General features: G+C 46.0%; 1 protein-coding gene across 2 annotated transcripts in view; it reads right to left on the reverse strand.

The window, feature by feature from the left end:
* Positions 1-15,103, reverse strand: part of PUSL1 (pseudouridine synthase like 1) — a 28,636-nt gene extending 13,533 nt beyond the window's left edge. The window contains exons 1-3 of one of the 2 annotated variants that reach the window (XM_056333502.1): positions 14,784-15,103; positions 13,482-13,539; positions 6,129-6,316 (exon numbers count right to left, since the gene is read on the reverse strand). In XM_056333502.1, the coding sequence (XP_056189477.1) occupies positions 6,129-6,316; positions 13,482-13,539; positions 14,784-14,842 (305 nt within the window). In that variant the 5' untranslated portion in view covers positions 14,843-15,103. The remainder of the gene's footprint in view (positions 1-6,128; positions 6,317-13,481; positions 13,540-14,783) is intronic. The other variant, XM_056333500.1, reaches the window with a different exon arrangement.
* Between the last annotated feature and the right edge of the window lie 2,180 nt (positions 15,104-17,283).

Raw genomic sequence — 17,283 nt, forward strand, 5'->3', positions numbered from 1 at the left:
ACCACCATTACCATCAAACGCAGACAGCCTGGTAGCCAGAAGGAAAGGTATGAAGGCTGTCAGAGAAGAAAACACCCTTCTCTCTGGCAAGGGAGAAAACAGAGCTTCCCTATGTTTCTGCACCTCTCCCAAAGTGTTATCATTGATTTGAACATGTCAGCAGCAGTTTTTACTGGATTTGTTTCTCTTATCCCAGAGTACTGGCTACTCACCGTACTGCAGGGATCACACAGCAAGAATTTGCTATTACACAGGCATAATCTCTCTACAGGTGTTACTTTAGAGGATACCTCTCCTTAGAAGGTAGTTTTTCTCCTGCTGCACGCCCTTCTGTCTTTGGAGTTTGGCATAGTGAGGAAAAGGGACCCAGGGAAGCCAAAACATATGATACCATTTGGGATCAAGTAATAGACAAACCTATTTATTTACTTAAAAAGGTTGGTGCTTCAGGGATTTTTGCCAGCTCAAGTCCCTCTGGCTCCCATTCCTTGACTGCAAAGGCTCAGACCACAGAAGAAGAAATTAAAAGTTGAGCCACAGGCCTCCACAATGATTTGCAATAACAAGCCCAGGAGATTGCTCCACTATTATGAACTCTCAGTAGAAATGCAAACTACATCCTCCAGGCCTGCACTGGAGTTTGAACCTGGGACCTCCAGTGTTTTCTAAACACAGTAATATAATTATTACATTTATCTTCCTCTATCTACATGCCTCCACAAGCATTTAATCTATCTTGAACTGCTCTTGTTAACACTTATGTGATTTTTGTTAAGTAACCATCCTTTCAGTCCCCCTGATAAGAGTGATTCTTTCAGAAAAGCCTATTTATGCTCTTAAACAGAGGCATCCTTTCCTGCCTCTCCTAGCAGGTGTAATCGCTACCATAGGCTCTTTCTAGCTAGCTAGAAACGTCTTTCCAGCATTTATTCCAGCAGCTACCTTTCAGCACTCATTAAGATCCCATTTTTTGAAAGACTGCTGGAAAATAAGTCTCATGGCATTCTTTACCTTTTCAACACAGCCTGAATTTCACAGGTTGAAGGAAAAAAAGCCTGAAGACATCTAACCAGAAATGGCAATATATTAGATACAAAGACTGTCTCCAGAAGTACATCCTTCTCTTTCCACTGACAACAGAAACTAAATGCCAATTTGCAAGAGGTGGGAGGAATTCCAGCTCTGTCTTGTTGTCACTCAGACAGCTTTTATTGTGTGCTCACAAAACCGAAACCAGAAATAGGAGGTATGAGTCTACTGTATTACCATCGCTACTTAAGGGACAGCTAAGTCCTCCTAAAGTTACCCCATCTTTGAAACACACCCTGGCCTTTGCAGACAAGGTCCTTCCACATATGCTTTGCAAATCTAAGACAGAGCAGTTGATAGAAGAGACCCATCGTGCTACAAAGAAGATTATTATTGCTGATGATACAGTCAGTCAACCAGCTTGGAATTCTGTTTCGCTTCCAAGCTCTATCAACAACAATGTGTTCTCACAAAGATCCCTCTCCACCACCCCCTGCTTGCAACCACATGAAAGTGCTGAGTTTTCTCTTCAGCATTAGGAGAGAATTCTTCTTGGCAAAGTAGTATTTACACAGGGAGGAGGTGCCTGCTGAATACACTTAGACTCATGCCCATCACCAAGCTCCTTAATGGAATGCAGCTAAACCATTTTTAAAAGGTTCAGGCCAAGGCAGAAGGAGTAGAGCTGACTGCATCCTGATCAACTCTAACTGATCAGGGCTGTACTGCATCCTGTCAGAAGAGACCACCTCCTGACACATACCTGCCAGATCTTAGCAAGAGACAAAAAAACACTTTTCCCATCTGTGAGATTCCCACTGCTCCCTCATTTTGGAGACACTCTCTAACTTAAAACTTTCTTCAGCAGCAAATTTCCTGTTTGCTCTTGGACTAATCAGTCAAGGTATCACAAAGCTAGCAGTAACTATGTATGTGTGACTACTATTATTGAAAGTGGCATGGTCACAACAGTAGTTTTAGCTCTTGAGGACAACTTATTCCACTAAAGCTAGGTAACACAACTCAAAGTTACAAGCCTAAACTTGGGGGGAAAAGACTGAGATTCAGTGGCTGGTGATGGACAGAACAGATCGATTATTGCTGTGGTACCCTCTGGCTGTAGAATCAGCTAGTTTTGATTCCCAAACAACTGCTTTAGTCTTTTAAGGAAGGAAATCAAAACTGTGACCTACTTCATGTTCCCTGTTACTGCTAGAATGCCCAGAAACAGTTTGACTTCCAGGGAGTATATATTCTGACCTAGTTTTCAGTCTGAGCAAAAATAACAACCAAAACCCTGCATAAGTCAAATTCTATTTCAGAATCCTTTTTTTTTTTAAATTGACACAGCAGTCTGAAAAGAAATCTTCTCCAGCCTCACCCCACAGCAGCTGCATTAGACTCTTCACACATACGTCAAAAAAGGTGAAAGCTGTCAAGGGACAGTAACTCACAGATGTTAGGCACGCAACTTAGCTTGAGAGAGAGAGATTTGCTTTGTGTTCTAGCCTCTCACTGTAGAGGAATCTAGCTGCTACTTTAGAGGCCATTTTTAAGTGCAAAACTGTTAGTCCTGTATTATCATGCTAATGTTCAATCTCAGGTTTGGGATGCACGGTCTGACTTGTTATTGGATGGCTGTTTGTGGGCTGTGCAGTAGAAACAGTGAAATCAGTAGTATCTGGTTTTTTTTCAGGTACCCAATGCGAAACCTTTGCTTTCAGAGAAACACTCGATCAGCTCCGCAAACTGCTATAACACATTTTTGTAAATGAGGTGGGGGAGGCGGGAGAAATTTCCCTTATGGATTTCTGGGGATTGACAGTCATGCATTTCTAACAGCAGATGCACTCTAAATCAAGCCCAAGCAGCATAACAGTCATCTCACACTGCCCTTGGGCTGAGCTCACCCACTCCCAAGACATCGTAAGAGGGTCTCACGGAGGGACAGCAACAGCTAACATTGACAGTCAGAAGACTGTTAGGATCAAACGGGAAAAGCAGTGTGGCCTTATGCTTGTCCCCAAACTGTCTGAGGGCTGTCAAAGGAACTCTAAACCTCCAGGGAAAAAGGTCAGTTAAACCAACTTAATAAACAGTCACTAACAAGAACTATGTGCCTCTGGTAATAAGGCTCTCATAGTGCCTTCCTGCCCTCCTTCCCAAGCTCAGATTCCACGGATTTTACTTCCTCTTTCCCTTCACCCTCTGATGGCTCCCCTGGTGCTTGCTCAGAGGCGAAAGAATGCAGCTGGCTCCAAGACTGTTGCTGCAGCTTCTGCTCCAGTCACTGACCGAGTTGAGAGCCCACCAGTAAAAAGTCCCACTATATTTAAATAAATGCAAAACATCACTGACATACAACTCCAGAAACGCTGCATGCAGACACTGCAAAACCCAGTCCTGAGGCCATGAGAGCTACAGGCACTAAACACTTCTTCGACATAGGCCTACAGACGGTACCTAGGTGGGATCCCAGTCACAATGTACCTTGTTACAGCAACAAATGTCAAATTACCAGTCTCACACACATACACGACTATCAGCATAGGTTGGAATTCGTTCCCTGGAATCAATATGCCCTCTAGACGTGACACAGCAGAACTGTGGCGGCAGAGGCCCTCCACCTAATAGCGCTCCTTGCATCATCACAGCACATGGTCTAGAGAATGGCCACTAGACCAGAAAGTGACCCCTTCAGTCCATCTGTGATTCACACCGAGTCAGTATAAGGTCTGGAGCAAGTCACGTCAGGGACTGCTGACCAACACTGAACTTATTTTACTCCAAGTAACTTGTTGCTCCAGCACTAGCTTAACAACTAGTTAACCTGTGTTTCACAGAATGTTAAAGCAGATGCAGAGTTTCTGCAACCTAGCTAGCCTCTGCCCAGCACTGCAGGTGCCACTGGCATGTCCAGGGCACGCTGGAATGTCTCACCCCCTAGTCACATCTGCAGATTGGCAACCTATCTCTGCTGCCAACCAGGGGCAGGCAGTCTGCTTTGTTGCCTCTAAAAAGCAGCAGACACCTTGGAGAGTCTGATCCTGAGGGCCTGGTTTCCAGAGGTACTCAATGCCCGCCAGTGTAGTCAAAGCTAGAGAAGACTCTGCCACCTGGGACTGCTTTCCTCGGGTTCCTTCCTTTGCTTAAGGTTAGAATGCTTGCAATACGCTCTCAAAAAGTCTAAACAGCTGATTGAATTGCAGATCAACACCTTGCGCAGAGCACACCACAGCTTCAGCCAACTTAGACTAACTCACTCTTCACTTTATACAGCATGTGGAACATGCACGGAAGACCTCCTGGGAAAAAAGTTAAACCATTGTTCATGTCTCCCTCCTTCAGACCCCAAACACTTTTTGAGCACCTGCACATTTAGAGCTGGATTCACCGCTCCCCAAGCCCTGGAGAACTTGAATCCTCCCTTGCAAAACCAAGAACAGATGCAAGTATGATGTCAGTCCTCAAATCACAGGCCTTGCTATGTCAGCATTTGGGTCAGGCCTTATTTCATACAGAAGAGATCAGAAAATAAAACTAACTGGGTGACAAGGGAAGAGGGACGTACTTCATAGTAATGTTGCTATTCTCACAACAATCCCTTGATTGGGGTGGATGTGCTTTTTTTGTCCTGGGCCCTTGCTCTGGCACGGGAAACTTGCCTCCACGATCTTCCTTCATGTTCACATCACCAGACATCAGAAAGACTGCAGTAACATGAAGCAGAGCAGCCTGGGCCTCTGAGTAATTACTAGCTGGCATCTTGCATCAAAGTTTTTCTGCTCATCTAAATACCTCCTATAAATTACCCATCTTCTTGCACAACACTCTGTAGTGCTTTGACACACTCGTCAGTAGGGTACTGCATGGAGATCCAAGTCCTGTTGTGCCAAATGCTGTACAAACAAAGACAGTCTGTACCTTGAAGAGTTTTTAGTTTATGCAAATAAGACAAAGTAACACAAGAAAGAATAGAGCGCAGCAAAGCAGCTGCTGGCAAATGATATGTTGATTTTATGACACAGCACAGATTTAGTTTTTAGTCCAAAAACCTCAACGCTACATTCAATTTACACTTTAACCATGAAAATGTGCCCATGTCTGGGGAAGAACACAAAAACTGATGGCTGACAGAGAAACTGCACAACAGCTTGAGAAGAAAAGCAAAGGAAATGAAATTCAATCCACCTTTTGAAAAATTCACAAGGCATAGTAATTATGTAATTGATTCAATATCCTAACAGAAACTGTTAGTTTAATGATCTTTTTTTTCTGCCTTTGAGGGTGGGCATTCAGACCCAGCTCATGCAGAATAAGCTTGCTCTGGAATTCTGCAAGAGTAATAGCTCTAACAAGAAGAAAGAAGAACACAGGAAGAAGAAATGGCTGTTCTGCTCTCTGCAGATTGTTGTACCAACTTCCTCACTACACATTCATATGCAGCTCTCCCTAGTCATTAACAGTTGGGTATAGCATGAACAGTGAATAAAACATCAAGTCTTGCTATAAAAATACTAAACTGGGCCTTTTGATGTAACTTCTCTAAACCACGTCAAACAGTTGCCTTGGTCTAGCAGGGAAGAAAAAGAGTCTGATCACGTGGGAAGGGAAGAGTAGACTATGCTAACACTAACAACAATTTTGTTTGCTTATTCTTCATCTTTTTGCACAGATATAGGTGAGCGGCAATACTGCAGCCAAGTTTTTGCTAAATGCCAATTCAATGAACAAAGAAAATTAGGGAGTTTGGGGAATAAAGCAGCACTGGAAGTTAAAATAGTAGTGTTCTGGCTCACACGTGAAACTAGAGTCATCCCAGTGGATTCAATATTTACATGGTGATCTCTGTCTCTCAAAACTCCTCCTGTTTTAGGGGTACCAGCATAGATTATCTCATAATGACAATGGTGGAACAAGTTTGATCTTTAACATGCCAGGGGTCTGGTAGCAGCAGAAATACACATGTGCAAGGGAGTGGTTTGCCAGCACATGTAACGGGAAAATACATCGCCTGGGTGAAGATGGGAGATCATTGCTGCATCTCCTCCTTTCTCCAACAAGGGCAAAATAAAAATTTTGACTTGCCACTAACTCACCGGATTGGCTCAGGCCTCAGGTGGCAATTAAGACTGTAGATGAGCTGTTTCTCTTTAAAAGCTGGCTTCCCCGGTGCTTTCTGGATGTCGAGGTGAGCAGAGTTGCAGAGTGCATGGACACCAGTATCTGTTCGGCTGGAGATGTGGAACTTGATAGGAACAACGGGTTTTAGGTTCTCCGCTGCCTTCTGAAAGCCAACACAAGATGGATTCATGAATAGTGGACTCATTTCAAGTTAACCAGGAAAAAAAAAATTGTCCTCCTTGCTAACCACATGTCTCCTGATTGCTCACACAGAAAAGTAATTGGAAGTTTTACTGTGGGCTGCAAAGAAAGGGATGGAGGGGAGCATGTTTGGGGGACTTCTCCTAGCACCTGCGGCTTCTCACCTTTTGTCCTGAAATCACCTTGAACAGAAGGAGACTCACATGGCATTTTGGATGTTATGTGTACAAAGTAAAAAAATATTCATCTCCCTATCCTTTGCTTTATATCATTGGGTGAGTGGGAAAGAGGACAGAATTACCCATTTAAACCCAGACACCACCCCTGCAATTTACTGCTAAGAACTCAGATTACTTTAGCAGTTCTTAAAGAGCTGCAGAACCCAGTCCTTAAAGGGATGGAAACAGCATGCAGTGACGTCTGAATGACATCAGCCAAGACACCTGAAGGAGCTCAGGCTGCATCCTTTGCTTCCAGTGCAGGCCAAGTATGGTGTAAAATACTGCAGCTTACTGCTGCAGGCCAAAGTTCTTTTCCATCCCCAATGGGAGCAAGGCTACAGAGAGCAACATGCTTCCATTCATTGTTGAGAGCAGAGGAGGAGCCAGGGGACCAGAAGAGGAGTAGCATAGCACTGACGTAATGCATTTATTAGTCCCACTGAGAAATATAAATATAGACAGATCTAAGAATCAAGACACAGCACTCATAAAACACACCAGTAGTTGAAGAGCTGACACTGAGCTATCCCAGCAGGTACAAATAACCACAGGACAAACACACGCTACTGGCAGTTACAAGATGGAATTTCCTTATATTTGCTGCTTCCACAGTTGCATTAATGCAGGACTTGGCTAATCCTCAAGAGTACTGTTTTCTCCAGGAGCTAGAGTTGCCTTAATATTCAGATGACGTCTCACTCACACTAAGACCTCTGCCATAGCAAGGCTAAAGCAGAAAATGACAAACATTTACACCATCACAGAGTTCAAGCTTATTGGAGCCCAAAGGCCCTAAATTACACTTGCAGCTGAGACACACTTTAAAAATTAGTTGGCTAATGTTGTATTTCAACAAGCTGAAACTTACTATTAACACAAGGGGTAGGACAGTAATTCAGATCCTCTAGGTTCTGTGCACAGATTTTGGCATGGAGAATCCACCCGATGCTAGGATTGTTGTTTCCCCTTCCCAAGTGTTCCTCTCCACACGGCTGGATTTTATCCCCACCCTGTTTCTGCCGTTTCATTCTGCCCACTAACAAAGGGCTGGAAAAACAACTGGGTGAATTACTACAGGCTCCTGCTGGGAAAGTAAATAAAATCCTGCTAAATGAGTCATTAATATGGTGTCTTTTAATCAAGACGAACACACAAAAGAGGCAGAGCAAAAGAGATGCTAACACAGTTAATTAGAAGCTCTATATTAAAGGGTCTGTCTAGACTGGCCTAAGTTTAGCAAAGCCAGGGTGGGTTTTGGTAAGGGACAAATGCTGGTAGGTCACGAAGTCATTGGAATACCAAGGTTTCTAATGCAATGTTAAAACTATAGTAGCTCTTACTTACAATAAGGTTTTAAAGTAGGTTGCTGGAGCACTGCAAAATGCAACTTTTTTCTTTGTGAAGACAGGCCCTAGACAGAAAATCCAACGTAATCTGTTACAGGGAATGAGTGAAGCATATCTGAAAGACTGAAAAACATCACCAAAAAAAAGCAGAAAACCAAATGACTAGAAGCTAGTTTCCTTCTCTCCCATCTCCGCTCCCGAGTAGTGAACCCAGCAGTGGTCTTGATTAGACTTTAATTTGGTACCAAGAGTCAGTAAAGTTTGAACTGCTGACTCACAAATACCTTCCAGACTTCTTCTATTTAAGCAGACGGGGTTCTGGGCTCCCAGAAACATACTGTTAAAATGCACAGGGAGGCAAGGAAAAAACGTAACCAAGCTGCTGGGGAAGACCTGGGAAACAGAACAAAAATGACCCTAGCCTTTTTCCCTTCCTAATCCTTCTGTTTGGAGTTCACATGTGGTTACAATTAACAATGAAAATCTTTATTTATCACCCTTAAGCACAGAGAAGCAGACAGAAATTAAATAGTTCAGCAGCCGACCTTGATTTCTGCCTCAGCAATCTGTCTTAAAGCAGAAGTTGCATTTTAAGAGCAAAGTTTCTGCAAAGATAACGTTTGGGTTTTGCAGGCTCCTCCCTTTCTCCACCCTCTTCTCCCCCTCCTTTCTCATCAGGCAAAAACCAGCCAGTGGGAACATAGTTGAATGGGGGTAGAGGGAGAAAGAGAACAGGAGCGAACATGGAAAACATCCTCCTTCCTTGTTAGGGGTTTGGAGAAGTTTGGATGCAGCACTCTTTTGGATCCCACACTGCATCCCATTTCAGTCACTGCATCTGAACAAAGCTGGATAATAAGACTGTTTGGATCTCTTCTCTTCTGCCAGTGGGAATTGAGCCTTATTGGAGAGCAGGCTGGAGAGGAAGAGAGGATTGCAGACTCCAAGGCAAATCTGGTTGTTCCCCCGTCAGGTCAGCCAATGAATCCACAAAGGTGCAGGACTGGATGCTAGGTTTAACAAATGGGATTTTTGCAGCCTTTAGCACAATTTTCTTCCAGGTGCACCTCTCCGGAGGGATGACCGAAGGATGTATGTGCTGGGCATCTAAGGAGGAATGGGACCACCATCAACAATAAATCAGTTTCTGAAAACTGAAAGCTGTGTTTATGGATTCTTCCTCCAGCCTAACAGGCATGCAGTGGATAATATACTATCAACTGCTGCCTCCAGTTTCAATTTTAAAATTTCATTTATAGCCCATCCTAATTAATCTCCTTAAAGAGAGAATTTCAGAACTGCTGAACTTCTTTGCAGGCAATTCAGAAATGACCCCTTCACCTGTGCAAATGTCTCATATCTGTACCATCCAGATGTCCTTTGAGCCTATAGGCAGCTGACTGTTTCCTCCTCTGGTTCCTGTATACTTTAATCTGTTAATATCACCCACGCTGAATTTCAAAAAAGATGCATTATTTACATTTAGTAATTGCTTGGATAGCAACCAGTTCTTCCTGCCCTTTCAGAAAAAACAAGCCCCCAAAACCAAGCAGGCCTTTTATCTGAAGCACTCAAAAGGCTTTACTGCTGTTAATCCAGATCCCTACCCTGCTGGGTATCATCTACATGTTCCTATGAGGGAAACTGAGGCAGAAGTTAAGCACTTTACCCGTGGGCACCCAGCTAAAAAGCAACAGAGAAGATACAGGAATAAAGGAGGGAGCTGAGCTGTCCTCCCGTGTGCTCGGAGTTCACAGGTCTCTGTTCCCTTCCTTAAGCCCCAGAGCACGCCAATATCCTTCTCTTTAGCAGGTGTTACAAACACACTGAAGTCTTGGCTTGGCACCTGCTGGAGGACTTTCATGGAGCCAGATCTCATCCATTTTCATTTGGCTTTTACTTCCTGAGTCACAGTCTTTCCAGACAACCATATTCCTGGCGCAGCAACAAGCATCCCATGGTGTCCATTTATACCTCTAACACCCTGCATACCGGTGATGCAGGGGAAAGTACTATTTGCATTTAGTAGATCTGTTCTGCTAACAGGTTTCATTCACTAAGCACTTCCACATTTTGAATCACACTGAAGTTTCCACTGTTGCATGCCAGAATGATATGGATCCACATTCCAGATTGCTATTATTACTCGCAGCTCAGTTCTCTCCTCTGTACAAATGCTGGAAAGGCAAGATGAAGAACAGGCCCATTAATGTATACCACCTATGACGGAGAAGCACAAGTTCATCCACTTCTCTCCCTGAAGTCTAAATAAAAAGATCCTCAAGATACTCAGCCAGGTATCTCTACAGGCATTAGGAATGTTTTGGAAAAATAAGCGTCTATTTCTCTTTCACACCAGCTGGATTGCTTACTGGTTTCATCATGCATGATGGCATTAGTTGCACAGATACAAGGGACTGTGCTGTGTTGTCAGGGATGCTGCATGATTTATAAATTGCTGTGTTCTAATAACAACATGCAAGCTTCTGGTTGCAAGTCATCACAGCCTCACTGACTCAATGGGTGCTACGTCAACTGAAACTAATTAAAGATCTAACTCATTTTTAGCGGAACAGATACAAGTTGAAGTGAAATCCAGGAAGAAAAAACTGAGAAAGTAGCTTCTGCTAGAAGAAAGGGTTTCCAAACCAATCTTCTATGTGGCTGAAATCATAATCAGAACAGGGGTCGAAGATGACAGTACTCTTGGTCCATTTTCCTTTCTTTTTTCTTTTTTTTGGGGGGGTGGTGGTGCATGTGTGTGTACCAAAGCTGCCTTGCATAGTAGGGAGATTGTGTATGTTCTCTTTCTCTCCTCTCCTACTCCCCCTTTTCCTTTCGTGAGGAATAATATCTGGCCTTAGCACAAGGCTGCTGGCCAAAACAGAGCTTCGTGTGGGGAAGATTAGTTTTGGACAGCATTCACCAGCACAATGGGAAACAGCACACTCCGGAGATGGTTCAAACCAAACATGAAAGGGAACTTTCTGTAGATCCTAGCAGGCCCTGCGTACGGTGCCTGTTAGCACAAGCAACAGATACCCACTTTAGCAAAAGGTGCTACACAGGACACCTTCCTTTACAGTAATGACATTTGTGTAAGAATTGAGACTAGAGAGCGAAGTCCTGCATCTTGTAAGCTTCCACAAGGAACCTGAGGGAGCCAAGTCACAGGACTCAGCCTTTGCCACCTGGGGAACAAGGTCTGGCATTTTATGTTCAACCCATCACTAGCAAGCTGGGCTTCAAGTACTTCAAGACAAGTATGCTGCCTCCAAGAAAGTGTTGCCTGCAAAGCTCACCCCCCTCAAAGATACATTAAAAGCTCCTTCAAATATCTACATCTGTTCCCAAACTATAACAAGTCTCCAGTTCCTCCATACAGTCCCAGGGCTCTGTTACATAGCAGCACTGAGGACTGCAAAAGCTTCTGTGTCCTGTAGGATATGGCACTTTACAGTGACAAAGGGTTATAGACAGGCCTTCTGCTCAGCCCCAGTCCAGCAGTTTTACTTTATCACACAGAGAGCTGCAGTACACTCTCACAAACCAGTCCATTACACTTTTAATGATACAGTTGTTGAAATACAAGGTCTACACCTCACAGGTTATTTGCCTGCCTGTAACTGCAAACAAATGTCTGAACATATTTAGAATACAATAAGGATCTCATTAGAGTTTTAATTTTGCCCTTCCCTTCAGTTGCCTTCCTGGGTTTGGAAAGTTGTGAAGTTCAAGGCTACACAGAAATGGAGGAAGGAAGCTAAATTCCTACAGGCCCCAGAAGTTTTCTATTAAAGTTGCTTTAAGACTTCCCATGTGGTTCTAATACACACAGCCCTGCTCAGCAGTGCCCAGCATCAATACCACCACATGAAAGCAAAGCATATATCCCAGAACTGGCCTGCAAAGTGCTGATACTGTGAAAAGACAACACCAAATAAGTTTATCTTTTTCTTTTTCTTTTCTCCTTTAATCACCCATCCTACCCACTTGCCTGTTAAAACAAAGTTACTTGGATAATGCAAAACAACTGCTGGGCTCACCCAAAGTCCGGCGCCTGGGGCTGAGACACTGGATGGTTCAGAGGATTAGATAAATGAGATAGAAAGTCCTTCGGGGCTCTTCTTTCTTTCAAGATCTGCACAATATTTATACACTTTCTCCACAATGGTCTCAGGCAAGAAGCCATACAAATACACCCTGAGAACTCTTACTCAAGCCATAATTCATCACACTTTCCTTCTGCAAACTACTTAGCAAGAGCAGGCAAGAACTCACTCAGCAAACCAAGACACAGTGTGGAAATCCTAGCCATGGTCACAGCGTGGCTGGGTGGGACAGCAAGTCTGCTCCTGGACCAGCTCTTCAACAACTGTTCCTTCACAACACCAGAACTGTAGCTAAGGCAGGCAGAGCGCAGACGATCACAGGCAAGCATGGCTGGCGCACCACCTTCAAACTGCTACCGTTTGTCATGTCCGGTTAGACAGTCCGACCAAAAAGGAGAACTGAGTAACAGAAAGGTTGGCTATTAATATACAGGTGTGATCTGACCTAAAGCAGTCAGCTTCAACCTCTTCAACAATCTCTTATCTTATAAAGAGGCACAAGTTTCATTTTGACTACTTCCAAGACAAGAGAGAAAAATAAAGCAGCTTCCTTTTCATTCCTGCCCTGCACACACACACAGGATTCACCAGCACCGCTCAAACAAACACAGCTCAACAGCAGCTTGTAATTAAGTTACAACTGGGTTGCACAAACATCCAGGTGTGCTGAGCATTTACCCTACACAAGCAACCCACTCCCTACTTCCTGGTGTAACAGTGGGTCTTTTGCATTCCTATTGCACAGTCCAAGCCCAAACAGCATCTGGGTTCCAAAATCCATTCCTACATTCTGGGAAATCCCTGGGAGCAGTGCAGGAACAACAGCAATGACAGGATCATACCTTTTTTTATCCCCAGCATATTAGAAGAACTCCAGAAGAATGGAAACCAAGCATTTTTTTTCTTTGGAACAATGGATATCCTGCTATGCTTTGTTCTGAAAAATGTCTATCTTAGATATCCTCTCCCAGGAGGACACAGCATCTAATTTCTAAATCCATAAAGGACTTAGACACAAAGCAGAAGCAGAGCAGCTAAGCCTGTTCAGAACCAAAGTAGTTCTAAGAATAAAAGGAGGCAAGGCAACAAATGCTAATGAAGCTCACATACTAAAGTACGTTCAGGTGGGCCAGCGCCTGAGCCAGGGCTCTCAGAGTCATAGCTCTGGACTTGGATGCCTCAATTTCAAATCTTATTGAAGGATCCACATCTTTTTCAGTATCAGGATTTTAATGTCCCTGACTTCACCCTGACCTATTTCTCCCACCTGTATACTGACATAATTTCTAAAGCACTCCGAGTGTTTTCAGTATTACAGTGTTTAGCACTATGCAAGTGTCTTTTACTGAGTGTCAATCTAAAAATATTTATCCTTGATAATATCTGTAGCTCAACAATGTGACCCTCAAAGTTTCATTTTAATAACAATATGATTAGCAAGGACGTACCTCCAAGTAATTCTGGACTCCAACTGTTGACTGATCATTCGAAGTCCCCATAACCCCACTGCAAAGCAAAACAAATACAATAGTTATTGGTAGGAGTCAAGACACCAGAACATGACAGAGTCCACCAATACATCCAGAAGTTAATGCGGGACAATTAAGAAACTGTTTGCTATTGAGCGACCTCGATCTTTTTACAGAACTTGCAGGGACCAAACACTCTGATGAACAGACAGGAAAACAGATGTAGCGCTGATTTTGCAAGAAAGGCGGCTGGAAATAAAAATGTCTTCAAATGTTACTATCTGGACTAGCCCTTCAGACGGAGACTGACAAGAAGGTCAGGCAGACAAATTACAGTAGAAAAGAGTTTAAGGATAAAACTATTCCAGGGCCAGTTGGTTGCCAGTTGCAGGTCCCTTTCTTGCAGGCTCTGTGGATGTCATAAAAGTACTAAAACACCACAAAAACAGTTTGTGATGAGCTTCCTTCTCTACTACAGAAGTCACAGCCATTCACAAACCCTGCTGAAGTGCAGAGATACATCTAAGGCTAAACCCAACCTACCTGTAACTACTCAGAGTAACTTAGGTCAGTGCCCACAGTGACACAGACCGCACACTACAAAAGAATCGTGGGTTTTGGAATATGATGCTATTAATCTGTAAAATCCTCATGAAGATAGGCACCATTCCATGAGTTGGAGCTGCACAAGTTCTCCCACACACTTTTTTTTTTTTTTTAATATGTAAATAAGCACAGCAACACATGTGGGATGTTTTAAGGCCAAGGGGAACCCTGCCTCTGCTACCCTGCAGGACTCCCAGCCCACATTTCACTTCACCTGCATCTCTCGAGCAGCGCAGGTATCTGAACCACTGAGAACTGCCCACACCACCAGGCACCCCACAAACCACCACAGGAAACACAGTAACTTGGCTCCCCCATCCAGCCTGAGACCACAACTATGCCGCCTCCTCCATCCTTTGTTATTTTCTCTTTGCCCATTTTATGCATTTCCTGCCCAGACCATCCCCCTTCCTAACACTTCTACACAGCAGTAGGATGCATCGTCCAGCTCCCCATCTGCTCTCACTTGCTCAGCAAAGGATTTATCCCTCACCAAAACCACTGCACTTGCCCATCCTTCCCCAGCCACCTCCTTGCACCTCCCCCCTCACGGCCCGTGGGTAACCCCCATGGCAGGGCCGGCTCCCCCCTCACGGCCCGTGGGTGACCCCCAGGGCCACAGCAGGCGCTGGTCACTTCCACCGCACATGGCTGAGCACATGCTGAGGCACCTACCTATATTTAGTGCCAAGGTACTGAAAGAACACTAGGTATCGAGTTGGGGGAGAGCCCATCTTTGCTGCCTACGGCCCCACGGCGAAGGCTCCGGCCCCAGCGGGCCCCCGTGCAGCCCAGCGGCCTCCCCTCCCCTCCCCCACGGGCCGCGCCGCCTTCCCCCGGGCGCCGGCCCGCCCCGCGCCGCCGCTTCCGCCGCCGCCGCCGCCGCGCCGGGGGGGCCGCCAGCGCCGGGGCCTGCAGAGGCGGCGGCCGGGGCAGCAGCGCGGGCCCGCCGGGGCCTGGCTCCGCTCGCCGGCAGCGCCTCAAGGCCCGGGGCGGGCGGGCCCGGCAGCGGCCCGGGCCGCGGGGGAGGCGGGCGGGAGCTGGGCGGTGGCCCTGGGCTGCTGCCCGCGGCCTGGGCCCGGGCTGCCTGGAGCCGCCGGTCGGCCGGGGGGCGCAGGCCCGGGCTGTGCCGCCGCTCCCCAGCCCCGGGGGCACCTCGGAGTTTTCCCTTGTGCGTGGAGGAGGCTGACTGAAGGTGACCCGGGCAGCGATGGCGGGGGAAGGAACCCCCTCGAACCCGCGTGCTTGGTCTTCTTGTCGGCTCTCAAGTTTGACTGTAGGCAACCACCTTTCGGCAAGCAGCAGAGCAGGAATGTAACTCCCACAGGAAAAAATGGTTTATATGGGGCCATAAGTTTCCCGGGTGAGGCCCAGGACATGGCAGTGCCCGTGGCAAGGGGCTGCCTGCTGGTTCCTTGGGAGTTTGGGATTGTTGACTAAAGGCTCCAATGTTCCCAACCTGCAGCGACACCGCTCCCGACTGCCAAGAGCTGTGCCAGAATCCCCGCAAAAACCAGCATGGGCATTGCAGGCCAGCCCACGTTCATCCCGGTCAGCCTCCCTGTGGAAAGATGTGTGCAGGCTACCAATTGCTGAGGGTAAAGAACAGCTACAGGGACCAAAATAGGCTGAGATGAGAATTAACAAAAGGCTGCAGATGTTCTTCGTGACTATGTTCTGTATTTTAAAATCTTTATTCATCTTTCTGTCATACTGAACTGCAATATCTGCATGTACAATGGCCTAAAACCAGTAAACAAATGCCCAACTCATTAGAGAAAGAGGGAGAGCAACAGAAAAATCCCTGGCTGCCTCATACAAATCTGAGATCTGTTTTGAATGGAAAAATCCCACCAGCTTTCAACTCGCACAATGGCATCCAGACTCTATTATAACGAAACTGATGAATCTCAGCTTTAAAGAGGATGGTAATTTCTAATCCCTGAGTTTGTGCATACACAGGCAGGCAGAAACACCCGCACACTTTCATCTGTGCTGGAAGAACCAAAAAAAAAAAAAAAAAAAAAAGATTTGTGTTGATTTGACCTTTATGAAACCATGTAAAACAGAGGCCACAAGAGGTCACCTTGCCCCTTCTCCTGGACGGAGGTGATCGATGGGGGCTACTTCCTTTGCTCCTCAGAAGACGCCAGCATCTGATAACTGTGACAAATAAGTCAGACTTTTGCTCGCACATAAATACTTGTGACTGTGGCTGACAAATCAAGCAGATCTGGGAACTCAAGACAGAAATGGGAGCCTGGTCTAGAGGTGACTCTTGGCTCTAGTTTGTGTACAGAAACAGCATTGAACATCTTATTTCATCTCATGTCATCACAGTTCTGCCCATGGCTGAGGTAAGGCCTCATCATCATGTTTTGTCCTGGATTCAGATGCCCTGGCCCTGGTGTTTGTCCGGCTCCTGGTTTTAGTTTAGGTCCATATTACACAGGATGCATTTTCTCAAGTCATGGACCCTGACACTTCACGCCCTTTTCTTAGTCTTAAATTCACCTAAAACTTGCAGTGAATGAGGGGTGTTACACCATTCTTCTGTGTGTGGTGCTGGATGGGTGGAGGATCAGAACTAAGCTCACTGTAATTAGCCTCATTTATCCATGCCACATTACATTGCTATGTCCTGTGGCAAATGTGATCTGTTCGGCCAGACCCACAAGCCCAGATGTCTTCCTTCCTTGGGTGATTACATTGGCTTCCCAGGAGTTACTGCAGATTTACTGCATGGCTGATGGCAGCAACAAATCCACCGCGTAGAGAAAATTAAAAACTAGATTAAGCAGTAACAGGATTGAAGCCAATCCTTTTGACACTGCTGGTGTAGAATCGTCCTGCGCATCCCGCACAGCCTTGACTTTTTTTGTGCGGTGCACGCAGCCGGCCGGGGCGACCCTCCGTGCAAACGACCGGCCGCACCTCCAGCTAATCACTCCAGCAGGCAATTAGCCTGCAACCGCCGCCGGCTCAGCGCAGAAACACGCTCCACCGAGCCGCCCCCGCCGCGTACCGGCGAGGGGGAACCGAGGCGGGGGGAGAAGGGACGGCAGCGCCTTGCGGGAGGCGGCGGGGCCCCCTCGGCTGGGCTCGGGGCAGCCCCGGGCGCGGCGGGCGGTGCTCCCCCCGGGGCAGCGGGCGGTGCTCCCCCCGGCGGGGCGGC

The sequence above is a fragment of the Falco biarmicus genome, chromosome 3 (assembly GCF_023638135.1).
Source record: "Falco biarmicus isolate bFalBia1 chromosome 3, bFalBia1.pri, whole genome shotgun sequence".
Classification (NCBI taxonomy): domain Eukaryota; kingdom Metazoa; phylum Chordata; class Aves; order Falconiformes; family Falconidae; genus Falco; species Falco biarmicus.